This window comes from Solanum dulcamara, chromosome 3 (genome assembly GCF_947179165.1).
Source record: "Solanum dulcamara chromosome 3, daSolDulc1.2, whole genome shotgun sequence".
Classification (NCBI taxonomy): Eukaryota; Viridiplantae; Streptophyta; class Magnoliopsida; order Solanales; family Solanaceae; genus Solanum; species Solanum dulcamara.
Genome location: NC_077239.1, coordinates 68,878,776 through 68,899,209, shown reverse-complemented (window position 1 = coordinate 68,899,209; position 20,434 = coordinate 68,878,776). Strand labels below are relative to the sequence as shown.

At 32.6% G+C, this 20,434-nt stretch overlaps 3 protein-coding genes across 4 annotated transcripts; 2 read left to right on the top strand and 1 right to left on the bottom strand.

Moving 5' to 3' along the window:
- Window positions 1–1,169: 1,169 nt before the first annotated feature.
- On the top strand, window positions 1,170–7,218 carry LOC129881719 (hyoscyamine 6-dioxygenase-like). 2 transcript variants are annotated; one of them, XM_055955834.1, is made up of 4 exons: window positions 1,170–1,432; window positions 3,142–3,383; window positions 3,858–4,173; window positions 6,418–7,218. In XM_055955834.1, the coding sequence occupies exons 1-4, from the start codon at window positions 1,181–1,183 to the stop codon at window positions 6,652–6,654; spliced, it is 1,047 nt and encodes a 348-aa protein (XP_055811809.1). In that variant the 5' UTR covers window positions 1,170–1,180; the 3' UTR covers window positions 6,655–7,218. The 2 variants fall into 2 exon arrangements, with proteins under 2 accessions (XP_055811809.1, XP_055811808.1); XM_055955833.1 differs by having other exon boundaries at window positions 3,855–4,173.
- A 2,391-nt stretch (window positions 7,219–9,609) lies between these two features.
- On the top strand, window positions 9,610–11,143 carry LOC129881718 (RING-H2 finger protein ATL16-like). Its single transcript, XM_055955832.1, has one exon. It carries the CDS (start codon window positions 9,855–9,857, stop codon window positions 10,923–10,925), a length of 1,071 nt encoding a protein of 356 aa, XP_055811807.1. The 5' UTR covers window positions 9,610–9,854; the 3' UTR covers window positions 10,926–11,143.
- Window positions 11,144–12,244: 1,101 nt separating this feature from the next.
- Window positions 12,245–19,499, bottom strand: LOC129882756 (protein KINESIN LIGHT CHAIN-RELATED 1). Its single transcript, XM_055957195.1, has 2 exons — window positions 17,695–19,499; window positions 12,245–12,791 (listed from the first exon to the last, which is right to left on the bottom strand). Exons 1-2 carry the CDS (start codon window positions 19,401–19,403, stop codon window positions 12,554–12,556), a joined length of 1,947 nt encoding a protein of 648 aa, XP_055813170.1. The 5' UTR covers window positions 19,404–19,499; the 3' UTR covers window positions 12,245–12,553.
- Window positions 19,500–20,434: the final 935 nt, after the last annotated feature.

The window sequence follows — 20,434 nt, the reverse complement described above, 5'->3', positions numbered from 1 at the left end:
GTCTTTATCGGCGAGTATATAGGACTAGGGTGTTTTTCATGATTCCTGATTATTGATTGTGCATGATAACCTTGATATTTATGTGTGATAAGCTTGATACTTGTGATTGATAAATGGGATACTTATGATCAGTGAGTTATAACGTTTGGACTGTGATTATGAAACCTTGTGAACTGTGCCTTGTGAACTTTAGGTTGGGCTGATTTCTGTGCAGATTGTAGTTATGGTAGTTCGGTTGGGATGGAAGAAGTTCTCCTTTTCTATTAGATTTACCTGATCTTATTAGTTTACTTGCTGAGTACCGTGTTGTTTGGTAACCACTCCTTGCTTCTACACTTGTGTAGGTATCGAGCCCGGACCTGCGTGTTAGATTTCCTTCTTGTTCATCCGAGGCTTTTCGAGGAGACATTGGGAGGTAGTTGTTTGTCGTCTAGCGGACTCTCTTATTCCTTTACTTATTCTTTGTTCTATTTGAGAAACAAATACATTGAGACTTGTATTTATCTTTCAAATTCGTATTGTATTTGTGATCTTAGATTTTTTTGTCAATAGTATAAACAACTAGTGAAAATTATTATATGGCCTTTGTTTAACCTACTACTTAGCCACAACAAAATTATCATAAGAAATATACAGGTTAAATGGCTACAACTTACATTTTTTACTTGAATAATATGATTATTGGTATGAAAGAGAAATTATTGTTAAATAATGTACTTTTAGCTATAGCTAATTATAGTTTTATGTGACAACCAATCCATCCTTTTTGTCTTCTGATTGATCAAATCTAAAGAATCAAGTTTGATATCTGTCAATTTTAATCAAATAGATTGAACATTCGTGTATTTTTTCGATCTAGGATTATTTCTTTTTAAAGGAACTCCATGTATCTTAAGATTCTAAAATTTTACCATGGACGACAAAAGTGGCCGGCTGCGTTTTATATTTAAAACAGCAAGTTGTTCAATGTCAAAGAAATTAAAGTTGGGAGTGATAATGTGAGACGTAATTAAGAAAAAACTTTTTGCAATAGAATATTCATGGGAGTACGTTTGTGGGTTGGTTAATTAATTTAAAGTATATATGTCTCTATCTTTTAATCAATATAGAAATAATTAAGTAACCATTTGCATAACCACCAGGCACATGTACTTAATTATTAGCATAAGATAGACTATCCATGTTTAAATTTGCTGGAGTTGAAGAAGCTTTCAGGGCAATTATGGAGAAGCATAACACAATATGGTTTAATGTTCAATCTGTGCCTCAGTGTTTTACATTTCCCCAAGAAGAAAGACCAGGGGATGCCCCTATACCCATATGCAACAAAATCCCAGTTATTGATCTTGGAAAATCCCTAGCAAGTTCTTCACAAAAAATGGAAACAATCAAGCAACTCTTGCAAGCTGGTCAAGAATTTGGTTTTTTCCAGGTATACTAAATCTCCTTTTTTTCTCAAATGAGGAAACATCCTCTCTGCACATAAACATAGAGGTAAAGTCTGCGTACATCATATTCTCCCCAGACCCCATTTATTAAATTGTACTAGATATATTGTTGTTGTTTCAAGAAAAACAAGCAGGTGTTTAAAGATTGGATATGTTGTTATTGTTTCAAGAAAAACAAGCAAGTGTTTAAAGATTAGGTGTGGATCTAAATCTTTGACCTAGACCCGTTATATGTTATAATCTTGAAGTTTTGACCAAAGTAAGCCATTATTTAAACTAATTTATCAAAATAATACATTTTTTTAAAATTTTACAAAATTAATATAAACGTTGTTGGCAGTAACATTTTAGGCTATATACTAGTCCTGACGGCGTTAACTTAACAAACGTTACAATGAGTAACGTTTTTAACATAATATGTTACTATGAGTAAAGTTTTATAAAAATGTCACTCTGAGATACGTTTTACCCATAAAACGTTACTCAAAATAATGTTTCTTAACAATTCAATCACGGGCCATCGAATTCTGCAAGTATAGAATCAAAACCTACAAATTTAACTATAAAACGTTACTGTCAGTAATGTTTTTACTTAAAAACGTGACTGTCAGTTACGACTCTCTGTTAAAGTCATATTCACCCATTTTTCAAACAATGATTATAAAATAAATCTTGTTGGAATAAATGTTCTTCATGCATACTCCAACATTATTCAGCAAAATTTTTAAATAAATAAAAATATACTCACCTATCTTTCGTATATAATAAATAAAAAGGAAATATAATACACAACTTTGTATATTATAAAAAAATTTAAACTAAGTACTATTTGAAAACTATAAATATATAGCCTAAATTATTAAGAATTTAAAATAATTCTCAAATACGAAACTTAAAAAGAAATTTGAGCTAATAAATTAAAAATTATTCCCCATGGACAAGAAGTCTAGAACTATAATGGTCTACTTCTATTAGTTAATTTTTTAAAAAAAGTACACAGACCCACTAATTGTAACTTAAAAAAAAACTAAGAAGAACTAAAAATTATGCCTAATTTGAGGTTCGAACTCGAATACATTTGGTGAATTTGAACCCACATGCCCCTGATCCACGATTTCTCACAATGTTAATTGGGTTCGTTTTATTTATATATTTATCAGAAGGAGAAAAAACGTTACCGGTGATAATGTATTCCTACGAAAACGTTACCACTGATAACGTATTCCTACTTTAACAACCGTCACCCTTATTTTTATCTGTTAATTTTGTGAAATAAAATATGACCTAATACGTTACTATCAATAACGTTTATACTAATTTTGTAAAATTTTAAAAAAATATATTATTTTAATAAATTAGTTTAAATAATGACTTATTTTAGTCAAAAATTCTATAATCTTTGACCTGGACCCGGTATATGTTATATTTAAAATAATTAAATCGGACCTCATTTGAATTCGATGTCTCTAAATCTTTAATCCGATTCTAGAGTCTAGACTAATAAAGATTGGAGGATATGGGAGGCGAATGTAGCCAAATAGGTTCATTCGAATTTAGTAGCTTTACCTTAGATCTTAATTATATGTTAAAATATCAATAGCTATGAACAATAGGTTCTGAATCTAGCAAATTATATGTGATGTGATAGAATTTCAAACTCGAATCTGTTTAAATCCTAAATTTGTTTCTGTAGGTGATTAACCATGGAATCCCAGAGAATGTGGTGACTGAAACACTGTCTACCTTTGAAGAGTTTTTCAACAGTATGGCTGACGAAGAAAAAATAAATGTACCAACTAGAAAAGGATGGATCTTCACAGGGAGCGAAGAAGAAGTTAAAAATGGCATCCATTTATGGAGAGATAATATAAAACACCCTTGTCACCCTCTGGAGAAATGCATGCAAAGTTGGCCTGATAAACCAGCCAGCTACAGGTAATCAAACAATATCAAATACCTAGAAATATTATTGTTCAACTATTTCTCATCCAATTTTAGGGGATCTATAGCCTCCTTTTTTTTTGTTTAAACTTTTCAAACATGTTTACTTTTAAAGCACTTTTTAAAAGTAGTACTTTGTGTTCAGCTAATCAATTTTGACAGTGCTTTTAACAATATTAGAGTAATAATTTGTGTTTGACCATATTTTTTAAAAATAATTCTGCTAAAAAGTAATATTTTTTTTCAGCTTTTGAAACACAGTTTCTACTATTACTCAACCCCCCTCCTCCTTTCCCTCCTAAAAACTTTTTCAAACACCTCAAATCTCTAAAATAAACACCTTTTAAAATATATATATATATATATATATATATATATATATAGACTTCTCAGAAGCTTAATTAAACAGAGTACTATAATCTAGTAAAAATCAAATAAATAACTGATGGGTTTTGTTATTAATAGCAGAGAAGTAGTGGGAAAATATGTAGCGGAAATAAGGATGCTAAGTTTGACAATTTTGGAGCTGATATGCGAAGGATTAGGAATTGAATCAGGCTACTTTGATGAACAAAGCCAAGTTCAATTGTTGTCAGCAAATAATTATCCACCATGCCCAGATCCAAGCCTGACTTTAGGCATATTAAAACATCGGGATCCGAGCCTCATAACAATAATATATCAAGGAAATGTGAGTGGTCTTCAAGTTTTGGTAGATGAACAATGGATGTGCGTTGGTTCTGTGCCTAATGCATTTGTTGTCAACATAGGCAACCAGTTGGAGGTACTTACCTATACATATGCTTTTTAAATTGATAATATACCTTTTATATATATATAAATAATCATATTAACTCCATCATTAATATTTTTTTAAATAAAATATTATATATTTTTATTTGTAGAATAAAAATTAGATAATATAATTTTTAATTTTCATCTCTTAACTTATTTAGTTTAAAATGAGTCGTGACAAAACTTGGACCAAATACTGAAGAATCTTTTCCATTATTAGTGTGGTGGATTTTCAATGCTAACGAGATAAACATCTTAAGGTCTCTCATTTTAGTGTTAGTTTCATAAGATGATATCAGAGCGCATTAAAGGGTCTCACCCTTTCTTAAATTTCATCTTTGAAAATTTAGGTTATTTAAATTTCAATTAACATAAGTAAAAACTACATCGAGATGTCATAAACATACTCATTCCGTCTCAATTAAAGTAACGGTATTTCATTGTACATAGAGTTTAAGAATAAATATAAGATTTTTGAAATTTGTAAAGATAAATCATACGTAAATATTTGTGTATAGTTATAAATTATCTCATTAAGGGTAAAATAAAAAATTCTAAGTTAAATTAATGCTAAATATAGAACGTATCATTCTTTTTGGAAGTGATTATAGAAAAAAGTGTCACGTAAATTGAGATTGAAAGAGTAACTAAGCCTTACAAGAACAAGTAGTAGGAAAATAAGATGAAGGAAAAATATAGTGCAATTCTCCGTGGTGAAGAAGGGATCTTTTGTGCATTTAGAGCCTGTTTGGATTGCTTAAAAAAAGAAACTTTTATGTATAAAATATTTTTCGAATTTTGAAGTGCTGAAAGTTATTTTTATAAATAAGCAGTTGAGTGTTTGGATAAAAGTGCTTATGTTGAAAATAAGTATTTGAATTTTAGGGTTAAAAGAATAAAAAGGGTAGTTTGGGAATTTAGTTAAAATATAAGGGATATAAAAGTAATTTCCATGGTCAAACAAAATGGCTTTAAGCACTTAGAAAAAAAAAGTTAGAAATCCTAACTTTTCATTTTTGACTGACTTTAAGAACTTTATGGCTTAAAGTTAACACTAGGCAAACACGTCCAAAAGCTAAAAAAGGGTTTTAAGTTGGTTTTAATCAACTTTAGCCTATCCAAACGGGCTCTTAGTTAGAAACACTCCTTCTAGCTATTTTAAAGAGCTTAGAAGAGGGCCCTACCTTGCGCTATCGCCATTGTGGCTCAATTCAACTCTCCAAATAATGTGATTGATTAATAATTTTTTTATTTATTCGCGGAATAAATTTAAAATTTGCGGAAAATATTCAAAAAGGACTTGTTCCTTCTGAACAGACATTTTTCTCCCAACATACACCATACGTATTCTGAACAGGTGAGTTTTCACACCTCATCAACCCAGGTCATTGGCTACAAATAGCTAGTGAGGTTTTCCCTCAGTTTTCTGCATTGAGTTTACTGTTTTTGCATATATTTTCTTACAAACAAATATCACAGCTTCGTGTGATTAATTGTTGGCTTTTGAGTTTGTTGAAGTTATTGAAGTTTGAGGTACCGCTATTTCATTAATAAGTATATTCATTTTATCATGGAATAAAGTAATGCATAACCTCAGATACAATAAAGGGATTAAATTCCTTAAGGATACATAATAAATTTTGTAATCTCAGATATTTTCTGATTTTCTATTTTTCAGTTTACTTCAATTTTCTGATTTAATATTTTAGACACACAGAATAACAACAAAAAGTAGTTGTACGTATTAATTTAACGTTGTCTAAGAAAAAAAAGTTTTTGATTCCATAATACATAATACTCCCTCCGTTTAAAAAAGAATGACTTTTTTTTAGTTTGTTTCAAAAACAATGACCTTTTTTTTATTTTAGCAACAATTTAATTTCAACTTTCCACATAACATGTTTAGGGCCACAAGATTAAAGTACATTTTGGTACATTTGACATAACTTTGATTTAAGACCACAAATTTGAAAAGTTTTATTTATTTTTTTAAACTTCGTATCAAGTCAAATTAGGTCATTCTTTTTAAATGGCGGGAGTAATACTATCGTCATTTCTATATTTCAAGAAAAGCACTCTTGACTACAAGCACACATGTAGTTCAAGAGTTGTGTGCTTGTAGCCTTCCATATAATATAGTAGTAATATGGACACTTCCATTCCATTATTGTGTGAATCATGATTTCTATCACATTACTTTTATATATTTTGTGTAATTTTTTGAATGAAATAGATAATCAGTAACGGGAAGTTAAGAAGTGTGGAGCATAGAGCAGTAACAAATTCAAAGGAAGCAAGAACATCGATAGCCATATTTGTCAATCCAACTCCCAACAGCATTGTTGAGCCAGCAAAAGTCCTGTTGAATGAGTCTAATCCTCCTCTCTACGAATCCATTCTTTACAGAGATTTTATCAATGCTTCCAAGGCTTTTGGTATTCATACTGATGTCATACAAAATGACGCTTAACTCAGGGCCCGTTTGGATAGGAGGTGATTGATAGTGGTTGACTGAAAGAATTTGTGCTTGTGTGAGTTCATTTCCAAAGATATCTCCAGTAAGGCCCAATCCTTCTCCCATCAGCTCAAAAAGGCTTAATGCCAGATGTAATTTTTGGAACAAGACATGGTGTGTATATATACCTACTAGATATGTATTGTGGATTCTAGTTATTGATCCTGCGAAAGGTATCAGATCGATTTTTATAGCTTATTCAAGAATAACGTCTATACGAAAAGAATGGGTGATATGTCACTTATCAAATGACGACTTCACATAAATGAAAATTCCCAGTAAACCTTCGAAATGGCAATGTAATCGACTCAATCATAAGAAATTACTGAAAATTTACAACAAAAGTTTCATTATTTCAGTACCAATAGTCTGAATTAGAGGACGCATAATATATTTCTACATGTAGAAGACTAACATTGAATGGATAGAACAAACCAAGCAAAAGACGAGAGAAATCATAGCAAATAGCAGCAAAATATAGGAGAATACCAACGAGAAGAAGCAACAAAAAAAGGAGAGAGGGAGGATGAATACTTGTTGTATTTGTTGTATCAAGTTGTATCACGAATACAATTGATAAAATTGATTTGTATCAACGAATACAATTGTATCAAGTGTATTTGTTCCTTATGTATTCATTTTGTATCAATATAAATGAGTATATCTGCAACTGACTATAGATTTGTATCAATGTATTCAACTGTATTTTGTCCTTGTTATACATTTATACCATGTGTTGCACAAATTGTAACTCTCCCTTGTTCGGGCATATTGAGAATCTGAGTATGAAATCGTAGAACAGAAAAGGAAGAAGAGAGGTCTCCACCATCTCTTGCCCAATACAAATAGGGAAATTTACATAAATGTACAACATTAAGAAAATATTTACTATTTATAGCAATAATATTTTTTTTCACTGAACACTTATAATACAATTTTAATACATATTTGCGAGAATAATTTATAAAACTCATATAATACAAGTTTTATTCATGGATACTTAATTTATCACATATTTTAATACACTTATAATACATTGTGTCAATTTCTTACCAAACAAGTATAATATATTTTAAAACACTTATAATACATTTATATTGCATACATAATTCACTTTTAATACATAGTAGATATATCATAATATTGTTATATATTGCTATAAATGGTAATAAATAAAAAATATCGCTAAAATCAGTAATTATTTATTAAAAAGTGATTTTTCTAGTAATTTTTCCATACAAATATCTCATCTATATTTGATAGAATACAATTGATATACACACAAAGTAAAATACACCTTCTTTTGCAATCTGGAACGTTGTATTAGGTTGAAAAAACATAGATTACTTATCATGGTAGAGTAGTATAGTATTACTAGATCTATACTACTTTATTGTATAGAGTAAGAAGACCGGTGTAACCAACTTAGTTAAATGTGTATGACGTCAGACTATAACAAGTGATCATGGTAGAAATAACATTACTTATCAAGAAATGCCTTCTTTATTTCAAGATATAAACTTTAATTTTAGTCCGCATTCATAGGTTCAAACTAGATCCAATCGTCTTGACTTCGACAAACAAGTTATTATACGATTATCCATATAAATCATTCGCAAAAATTTGTACTTTTATGTTTTACATATATATAAATTTAATATTAAAAATCTTAATGACTGAATTTAAATCTTGAATCTTGAATCTGACTCTTATGCGATTGATTATTAATTCTTCTAGTTGTAGTTGATCCCCTTATTAGTCGAAGTGTGGAGATTGGAAGCCCTAGTGTTGATGAGGCCACCCACGCCTGGAGTTGCATGGACCATTTGGTCGGCAAGATTGGAGTGTGATGTTGATGTTAGGGTCCATATCTTTTTTCACTTCAAATTAGGAATCGTGCAACATACTTCAAGTACTACTTTTATGTCTTGTGAATGATTATAGGATTAGGTGCCCATATTTTCTTCATTAATGACTAGTCATCCCATTCCCCTATCTACACAAGAAAACCATGTGTCATTTTAATGTTTTTTAAACTTCCATACCATTGTTTTTGGTAAGTCTCAACATTTTGTAACTCTTTGATATACTTATGTAATCTTTCACAATTTTGAATTTCTTTGTAGTACTTAAAATCTACTATCAAATTATTCTTCCTTCTTGTGTTATGATATATAGATCCTCTGTTTCAAATTATTGACGTGATTCTCTTTTAGACGCATCTTAAGAAACATTAATTAGGATGAGATTTCTAACTATTTTACTCTTTATTTATATTTGTAGTTTTCAAGAATAATTACTACTATCTCCTTTCACTTTTACTTGTTACGTTTCACTTCACGAGAGTCAGTTTGATTAACTTTTAAATTGTATTTGGTTAATATTTTAAATTTAAATATTTACATGTTTGAAAATTTTACTTTCGAGAAGTGAATTATGATAAGTAAACGTGAACGGATGAAATAGTAAGGGTAAAAGTACTCCTTTTGTTTACTTTGAATTTTGCACTTTTTTAAAGAAATAATAATATAATATGAGTATTCTACCACAATGTACATATTAATTGACGCATAATTTTTTATTATAAAAAATAATTTGGAAAACAAATAATTAACATTAACAGTAAAATAGAAAAAATATATTTTTTCTCATATATGTTAAAAATGATAAATAAAAGTGAATAGATGGAGTAAAAATGGAAAAAAGAAATGGAGCACAGGCCAAGTGGAAATGTGAAGTCTGCTTCATACTCTATTGTTCTTTTATTAGTTTAATAATAGAGTCAACTTGCATTTTTTGTTCACTCCATCTCCCCCAACTCCATGTCTCAGCATTTTCAAACACCTATGTTACTATATTTTTATCAATCTTGAACAGCAATTATTACACATAATTAAGTGCATGTGTTCCTCAAAGCTCTCCCATTTCATTCAATGCTCTTATTTCTTTATTCATATTTGACTTTCCAAGTTTTCACTTTTTTATAAAACTTCACTCATCTTATATCTAGTTTGAATCTCTTTCAATTCATAAACACGTACAATTCAGTCTCTAACCGAGACCTCTTGTCCAAAGATAACATAACATCTTCTAGTTCAAGGTCGAAATCATCGAACCAATCAAGCTCATCATATTCTTGATTCTTTAGGGTGTTGATGGATGCAGCATCACATAAACACATCTCCATTCATGAATTTCTTTTTTCATTCAAAAACCAGCAGAGCAATAACATTAGTGCTACTCAATTATCTCCTATGGGTTCAGTTTCTGAAGGTGGCTTCCCAATAATCGGCGTCGCAATGTTAGGAATCATGTCTATAGGATTCTTGCTAGTGAGTTATTATATCTTTGTAACAAAATGCTGCATCAACTGGCAACAATTTGACCCTTTAAGGCGCTTTTTCAATACGCGCCCACGCCAATATGAAGACCCTTTAATGGCCTATACACCATCAAGAGAAAGCAGAGGACTTGATGAATTGGTGATAAGAGAAATTCCAACTTTTCCATACAGCAGAAACAGAGTTGGTGAAAGAAGTTTTAGGAGATGTGTGGTTTGTTTGAATGAATTTAAAGAAGATGAAATGCTTAGACTTTTACCAAAATGTAGCCATGCTTTCCATTTGGATTGCATTGACATTTGGCTTCAAAATAATGCTAGTTGTCCTCTTTGCAGAACTAGCATTTCAGGCACTACAAATAAACATCCACTTGATATGATTGTCGCACCAAACTCATCACCTCAAGATCCTCATATTCCGCTTCTTAGAAGAAGCGGAATTTTAGAGAGTGATGAAGATTTTGTTGTGATTGAATTGAGCAGTGAATTTGGAACAGAGGCGCAAAATACAAGTAACTCTATTAGTAGAGAACTGTTGCAACCCCAATCAAGAAGTCATAGTCACTCATCGAGAAAGTTTGAACAGAGGATTGGTAAGTTAGCCAAACAGCAAACAAGAAAGTTTTCAATCATGGGTGATGAATGCATAAATGTAAGAGATAAAGATGCTCAGCTTTCAGTTGAGCCTATAAGAAGATCTTTCTCCATGGATTCAGCAGCAGACCGACATGTTTATTTGTCAGTGCAACAGATGATACGCCATAATAGGCAGCTGATCAATGAGGTGAGACACAATGGTGAAAGCAGTAGCAGATCAATTCGAAAATCAATCTTTTCTTTTGGACATAGAAGATCCAAGACATCAGTTTTACCCTTTGAATATTAAAATTTTTATCTTGAATCTGTTTTTTGTTTGTCCATTCTTTGTTGCAAACTTGACAAATATTAGCATGGTTTTAGTGATAGAATCATTTTTTTCTAGTTCGTTAGTTTACAACGAGAACATGAGCATTGCACAGACCTAATTGGAGCTTTGTGGTATAATTCTTTGCCTGTTTTACCTTGAGAGAAAATGTTTTACTATTTGTACTAGTTATTTTTCATGAGTGAAAATGATTGTGTTCCAATTGATTTCTTATCCTCTGATCTTTGAGTGTGAGAAAATCAGAAAGAATGGCAAAAAAATGAGATAAGGGTCCAATCCATGGCAAGGGACCCATTACAGCATCACAAAATTCATTGCCCATATTAATGGATGTTTCTCTCAAGTTAATAATAATACAATGAAAAAATTACGTTTTATATTTAATCGGAGAAAATATTTACCAATCACGACATATATGAATCGGTCAAACTTGAAGAGCACACAGTACAATTTTCTAGGCACAAAGTCATGTGAAGCTGTCTTGGAGGATATCTTTGCAGGAATTTCCTCAACTAACCACGTTACCCACTTCAATCTATTATTTAAATGAATTTAACCAAACATTGACTATGAAAAAATATATTTACAGAGTCAGTTATTACTCTATTCTTTCAGGTTATCATAACAAGGCTTATCATAAATAATTAATATTATGTTTTTTCGTGGATCAAGTATTAAATTTGAAGGCAGTTAAGTTTTCTTTTCGGATGAATTTAAAAGGGAACAGAAGAGCTTTCGACATCCCTCCTTTACCTAATAGATTTAGCTAAACAACTCTATATAAAAATCAGACTAGAGGACAATCCTCTCTTTTCCAAGTGTAGATTATTTCATTTCTTGAATATTTTTCCAAGTTGCTGGAAGCCAAAATGATAAAAGTGTACCTCAATTTGGTTAGAAAGTTCTTATCCGTGTGAATGCACTAATAACGTATTAAAAAAAAAAGTCAAACCTCAAGATTCACAATCTAAGAAAAGAGTAAAGTAATTCAAAACTCTTTCAAGTACAATTTTTTTATGCAAAGATTCTGCGTGTTGCATATATTTGTCACAAATTGCGGAAACAACAAACGAAAATGTAGCATGGTCAATTCCCTGTTTCCATGCCATGTGAGAACTTGCCAGCACCAACATCAGGAATTCCTAAATAAAAAGGAATGAGATAGTCTCCTACACGCTTCAATTCCAAACAAGTTGTACAAATTAAGATCAACGAATACTCGTTGTCTGTGTCGTTTCATCCAAGCTCATCTTTCTTTGTCAAATATTAGCAACATCAAAAAGGATAGAAAAACTTGCTATTAAAATGAATATTCAAACACATCAACTACATACACTTGGAAATGGACATGAAATTGAACTGGATGCAATGTCATTTCCAGAATGTTATCAATCAGGACAGAGACCTCAATGTAAAACAAACAACTATTATGACAGATGAAAGTTGCAGACCGATCAGATCTTGTAGCTTTAATATCCTTGGTGAAGCTTATAAGAATAGGTTCCAGTGAAAAGGATATATCAAACTAACAAAAGGTATTGTTTTATTCCTAAAAGGGAAAGAGCACATTAATAAACTTACGGAGAACTTCACTGATTCAGCATTTTAGTTGCATTTCTTTGCCTTTCAATGGCTGAAACAACAACTTGTTCACTAGAATTAGCCAAAGGTAAGGCCTTCATCCTATTCCCATCGGATACACCAGAAGCTTTCTTCTTCAGTTGTTCAAGAAGTCGATGAGCTTCTTTAAGTTCATCTACTGCACTTGGACCATGGCCTTCCCAAGCCTCAATTGCTTTCTCCTGGAAGTTTATGGCAAGCTGATAGCTGAAAAATCGCAAATAACAGGTTAGACATATTTCTCACACTCAACTAAGAACATCATAAAACTTTAACAAACCGTTCAATTATACTTTTCTAAAGATAAAGAACTTCTAGTTTCAAGCCTTTTTTGGAGCTTAATAAAGTTATAAATAACGTAACTCACTTCCAACAGTCATTTAAGCTTTGTTCTCAACAAATATTATTTCTATAACTAAGGTTTGAGGATAACATATGCAGGTCCAGGTAATTATGTCATTGAATTTGGAGGCATATGCTACAACTGAACCTCTGCAAGCATAATTGGCCCCAACACTCCTGAAATTGCGTGAATAAATAAATGTACCCACTTTTTCAGGATTCTCAAATTGCATTTCCACAGAGCCTTCTCCATATTTTGTCTCTTTGTTTGTGAGGATTTTATTTTTAAAAAATGACAGTCTGTGAAAACATTATGAAGACAATTAATTTTGTCCTCGAATTTAGAAGTACAGAGAATAAGCTATGTAGCACATCAAGTTTCCATCTAGGAGTCTAAGATAGATGCAGTAACAGAGAGAACGGAGAAGAACGACAATGAAGAATTATATGAATCTAGCCGATTGAATTAATTATAAAACAATATACAAAGAAAGTCAATATCAGAATCTGTCTGTCAATATGTCATCCAAAGTTGTAAATTATTTTTATGGGCGGATAGAATGGCCCCTTAAAGCCATTATCTAACTCAAGAAAATTGAAAAACAGAAATAACTAGATGTTTAAACTTCTAGTGTAGTGGTGATAGAACAGCTGCAATCCTGGCACAAACTAATAATCTAATGTACGACAAAAGCGAAGGAATAAAGAAAGATGCTATTGTGTTATAATTAGTAACAAGTTGCAATTAAATTTAGTGCAAGCAGGACCAGTGACGCCAAATGGAATTGGGTGGGACAGTTGACTCCAATTAAACTATTAAAGTCTTAATGTCAATGCACTACAGGTGGAAATATGTAAGCTCAAAACAGAGGTGGGAATGATTGGTGCAACCTATCGACACCAATTAGATGATGGACGTCATTAAATAATACTAAAGGAATAAATTTGAATAAAGTTCCTACACTGATCAAATTTCCTGGATAGAAAAGGTTTTGCTTGAGTTTTCCATTTTTCTTAAGTTTATTTTCTTTTTTAGACATATATACCTCTATTGAAATAAAAAGGGAACTCCAAATGTAGGGTAAATCAAAAAGGCTTTTACATGCAGAACATCTTTCTTCAATCAAAATAACTTATATAACATAGTTTGTTTATCTAACCAATACATGGGTTTCCTTTCTGTGGTATTTTTTTGAACTTGGTAACTTTGTATTATATCACAAAACAGTACATGGGTTGTACCGAAACCAAATATACAAGTGGCCCCAATTCTTACTGATCCATGCTAAATTGATTCTAAAACATCAATTATAGAGACAGTATCATTTGAGTATAACTGATTACACCAAAAACATAATAGCAAAATGCAGTTGAGCTTCACTTTCTGCACGCTATTCTCTATTCTCTCAAATTATCCTTTCTGTAGTATACAAATATAAATCACTTCGCTTGATGTTGATCTATTGTCCTAAGATCAATCAGTAAATAACCATTTCGCAATCTCAAAACTAGTTGTGACTGACTACATAATCCTCTGTGTCCATTGCGGTTTATTTCATTCCAATACTACTGCAGGATTGGTTAGGCAAAATAGGAGTTCCCTAAAAGGCTAAAATCAGAGGTTCTTTAGTTTATGCCGATGATGCTCTTATTATCTACGGTGCAGAAGTGAAAAAATTATCCATACTTATGGGTCATGTGATTTCATTCGAGGATTTGGGCTACATATAAATGTGAGAAATAGCTCTTTGTTTCAAATAAACGAGTTAAGGAACAAACGGGAATTGGGATACTTTTGATTGTAGAGTTGGAGAAATACCAAAAGTATGCATGGACCTTCCTTTGGGAGGAAAAAACATGTGTAACCTGATATGCAAGGTGTGATTGAAAAGTTAGAAAAGAGACTTTCAATATTGAAAAAGCGAAGTTTATCTATAGGAATCATGTTAGTTCTAATATTGTCTTGGATAGCATTCATACATTTATAATGTCCATGTTCCCCCTATGCCTGCATATTTTGAGAAACGTTGAACAGAATAAGGGGCAGTTTCCTAGGGGAAGGAAATTCCGATCCACTCAGTGAAACTATCTATCGTAACAGAAACCACAACAGAGGGGGACTTACAAGTATTAAAAAAAACTAGAGTCCACAGACAAATGGATGTTGTTCAAACAGTTATGAAGACTCCGTAGAGAAGAAGCCCTCTGGAGAAAGGTAGTCAGTGCAAGATATGGGATGGACAACCCTTGGTTTACCAGGGAAACAACCCTAACATATCTTTGCTCTTTGGAAGAGCATAAGGAACTTATGGCATGAATTTCAAACACTGGTAAAACTGAAGGTTGCTACTGAAAAGAAGATCAAATGTGGAAAGAAGCATGGTTAGAAAAAGTCCACAAGGAAGCATTTCCTGACCAGTATTGCATTGCCATGAAGCAAGAAATTCTACTGAAGGCTGGGGATTAAATGACAGGTGAACTATAGTCCTGAATGATATTATCCGGATCTGGAAATAAAAGAGTGGCCCAACATATTCTTTAGCTGGAAAATGCGCCAACCCTCTGGAGAATGCCCCCAAGCTTAGGCTCAACACTAGATTCACTTACATGGAAGGAAGGTAAGAGTAGCTCATTATCGGTTAACTCTTGCTATAACCTGCTAGGTTCAAGCCTTGAAAACAGCCTCTGGCAGAAATGCAAGATAAGGTTGCGTACAATAGAACTTTGTGGTCGGGCCGTTCCCCGGACCCTGCACATAGCTGGAAGTTTAGTGCACCGGGCTGCCCCTTCTTGCATAACCTGCGGTTACAAGCGGCAGAGGAAGCAAACTACCCTGAAAGGTTGGTGAAGAACAAGACACCCCTAAAAGTAATGTGCACCACATGGATAGATGTACAGAGCCTGCTTCACCCAGAAAAAGCCATGGAGGGGATAAATATCTTGTTGCAGATGCTACCTGTGTAATAGTGCAGAAGAAGTCTAGGAACACCTATTTCTTCACTGTCCCTATGCCCATCTATGGAGAATGCTTACAAAGATGTTGGTGGTTAGATGGATGATACCAGCAAAGTGAAGGATATAATCAGTTTCTGGAGAGGAAGAGAACTGCAAAGCAACTGAAGACAATATGGAACAACATACCCCTGTGCATTATATGGCAATAAGGAAGGAAAGAAGTTCCAGATTATTGAAAGGATTACTGAAATTCATTGTATAATATTTACTGTTTCAAATCTTCTTCTTTGTTGGTGTAAGATGAAAGATGTATGTCATATCAACACACCTTTTAATCTATTGACACTCCGTTTTACTTTAAGACTCCTTGTATTTTTAAAAGGAGACTGAGTCATTCATCATGTACAATTTACAGCATTCTCTTGGTGCTGTTTTTGTGAATGACCTTTTACTTATCAGAAGGAAAAGAAAAAGAAAAAGAAAAAACATTTCCTCAGCCTCAAATGTTATTGGTGAGTTTAAATCCTTAACCTAATCTACTAATTTAAATTATTCACCACTAAGCTACATTTGTATTTTCATACCGGTATTGTCCGGCCCAACTTCCATACCTTGAGTCCTTGACTATTCTATTTAGGTATTACATATAGCTACTGGAAACTCTTTCCACCAAGATTTAAGCAAATGGTAAGAATCACCTAATTCTTTTGACCTCTGTTCGGATTTGAACCCTTATCTCCATTGTTTTTTATTCCAACTTCTTCGACCACTAAGCTACACCCTTGGTTGCAAAGCAACGAATGTAAAGTTGTCTACTTAGCTAGATAAACTTTTAAGTCTGTTAGATCTACTATGGTTCATATGTGCAAATCAAACTCGGACAACTAATAGTTCAATTAAAGCTTCTCAATATTTCAACTGTGTCAAGTCACTTGTCTAGATGGATAAGTACAAGCTTTGGTGTTGTTTCCATCTACTATCCTCCTTTACATATCTCCATCTAATAAAATATTTGGAATTCATACCAACCAATAATGATTCAGATAGATAATTGATCAATCTATTGGTAGTAAGCTATCTCAACATGATCAAACTGAGGAGATGTTCTGTCACTGTCACAGCATAGCAGCAGACCAGTAATCTCTACGGATAAAAGAGAGACTCCAAGAGTTGGTATTGATTACTTCCAACGTGGCAGAATATGAGGCAGTGCATACAGCCAGTCCATAGTACATTTATATAACTGGAACACTAGTTTTCGACAAAATGTGTGAGAGCACAAGGTAACATATAGAGCACGCAGAAGCTTGGCATATGAAATAAAATGTCAGATAAACAACGGATACTGAAGGCTACTAAGAGGAGTACCTATTCCCTTGACATATTAATAATATTTATATGAGGAATTCATGGAAACAAAAACTAACCATATAAGATACATATCAACTAATTCAAGAGGCAAGACGAAATAAGAACTGCAGAAAGGTAATCTCAAGAATCAACTTAAGAACGTTAAACTTCTTGTGTCAATAAATGTTGCATGGACACATTTAAACGTACATGATACAGGGGTGTGCAAGTATTGGATATGAATACGTGCAGTTTGTGATAATTTTTATTCTATTTGGCATGACGTATCTATACCTGCCTCATAGACCCGTTTTAACCGGCAAATCAAAGACAAATGAAGGATTCATAGAACACATATTTCAATTACTCAGCTGGTGTAATTGGTAAAGGTACATCCATTCAAAGAGAAAAATGTACACTAACGAATTCCATTATAACTTAAAGAAAAGATTGAATTTCTGACCTCCCCATGGCAGCATATGCTTTTGAAAGGTTTTGACATGCTTCAATTGTATCTGTATGATGAGGACCAAGAGAAACGTCCATGATATCCTTGGCATATGCAAAAACCTGGGCAGCAGATTGTGGTCTATCTAATTCCAAATATGCTGCACCCAAATTATTGTAAACATAACCAACTGCATAATGTTTTGATCCAAAGCTTTCTTTCAGCCTCTCTGCTGCATCCTCCAAGAAAGGAATAGCATGCTGCACTCCACCAGTTAAGAGCAGTAACCAACCAACTCGTGCTGAAACACTTCCAACTGAATGTTGTTCCTGAGGTAGCTTTTCAAGCATTGCCAGTGTTCTCTTTAATAGTGATATAGCAGCTTCAAACTTATCCATTGTCTCATACAGCATAGAAATTTCCATGTATGCCTCAGCAACTTCAACAGGGGAGATATTTTCTTTCTTTCCAAGGATTCCACATGCAATTTCAAGGCACTTCTCTGCATCCGTAAACTTCTCCTGATTGCATAATGCTTTTGCCATGGAGATAAAGACCATAGCTCTATCCTCACTCTCTCTTCCAGTCTGCTGAACAACAACCTTCAAAGTATTAATGGCCTCATCATATCTCCCCAAGGCTATTTGCATATTGGCTGCATCGATCTCAGCACGAAGCAAATCAGAGTCAAGACCCCAGTTCTTCAAGACTTTCTGTGATAACTGATTTTGTTCCAATGCCTTCTCATGTTCTTCTAATCCAGTAAAAATAACTCCTAGAAGCCTCCTATCATGTGCAACCTCTACAGAGTTTTGCCCTAGTTGTGCCTTGTGTATGTCCAAGGCCTTCAAACAAAATGGTAGAGCCTCTTTAAAATGTAATATTGCGACATATGCCTCAGCTACATCCCTATTAGCACTTCCAAGTTCTTTACTATCTTTTTCCAGAGTCATCTCTTTCAACTCCAAAGATTTCCTAAGATTAGCAAGGGCCTCTTCTCTCCTCCCCATAGCTGTTTTAGTATTACACAATTCAAGCTGAACAGCATGTAGAATGGGACTAATATCCTCAACACTGCAAGAACCATCCTTTACTAATTTATCCAGAACCCTATTAGCCCTATTAAGATACCCCAAACTGTCATTAAATCTTTTCAAACTATAACAAGTAGAGCCCAACAATTGCAAGGTCATAGCAAGAGGCAAAGACAATTTATCATCTCTATCCAATACTTTCAAAGCCCTATTAGCAAAAGATAAAGCCTTTTCTGGATCCTCACCTTCTTGGTCAAGTTTAAGACCTATTCTGAGACATGGCAAACCAAGTTCCCTCTCATCAAAACTTGCGTCCATTTCTTGAAAAACCTGAAGCATTTCTTGAATGGTCTTTGCAGACTCAAAAGCCTCTTCAAGTTGTGATCTTTCTTTAATCTTTTTTTGTCTTGAGGATAACTGAGATGGGTTTTGCTCCACAAGTGTGTTGAAAGTTTGGGATTGTTGGGTTTTGACATTGGAGAAGAGTAAAGATTGAGTCTTGGTGCAAGATTTGAGATGGGTATTTGATGATTGAGTGGAAATTGGTTGGTTTTCATTGATGGGGTTGGTGCTGGTGCTGGTGCTGGGGAGAGAAGAAAAGTGGGAGATGAAGTCTTTAGAAATGAGACAGAAACAAGTTTTGGTATACTCCTGAAGATGTGGAGAAGCAAAAGATGAAACTCTTCTCATGGTGATCTTTCAAGATTGGAGCCTAGTATTTGGTTCTGTTAAACCCTGCAAAACCCTCGGCTCCTACGTTGTTCAATCCGTCATCGCTTCATTTTTATTTTATTTTTTTAATAGAGAGAAGTAATGAAAATTCTTGGCCATACGATTTCATCTCATGAAATAAAATCAGCATTTGGACATGCAATTCTATGTTGATTTTATATCATGAGATGAAATCCTAAATTCACCAAAAATCATGATTTAAAAATTTTGAATCATGATAGTGGATTTTTTCAAATACAAAAATTGACCACAAGTTTATAATCCATAATTATTTTATAATTTATTTCATATGTAAATAAAATTTATAATTCATATTATTACTTTTAAAACCGTTTATATCTCATATAATGATTATTCACTTCAATATAAAATTTAATTTTACTTCAAATTAATTCTTGGAGTACCATTTATATTCACCAAATTCATTATTTTTTATCAAATTTATTACTACTTCATTCAAATCAATGTTTAATAATAAAATAATTTCATCATTATATTGAGTAGAGAAGAATAATCACGGTGGTCTATGACATTAATTGCAAAAATAATTTTCTTAGCTACTAACAACTTGAACACTACAGTTTATGTTCAATTTTATTTTTTTATTGAATTAATTAAGGTTTAATCAATAAAAATTGTGTTTTTTTAAATAGCTTTGTGATAATGTATAATGCGATTTTATAAACTTTTGCTTATTTGGATTATATAAACAATTGAGACAATTTTGATAGTTTTACAACTTATGAGATTTTTATGTTTATGAAAAACATACAACATAAAAAGTTCAAATCGCATTTTCAGACAAAACTTCAACTTCGTCTCATAATTTTATATCATGATTTCATATTATGATTTCGAATCATGAGTTCATATCGCATGACCAAACAGGTCCTTAAAAATGCTCCAGGCAAAAATTATTAGTTTTATTTTCAAACGATTGATGGCTTTAAAAATATCCCTTTACTTCAAAGATGTTTTTCCCTTTTTTA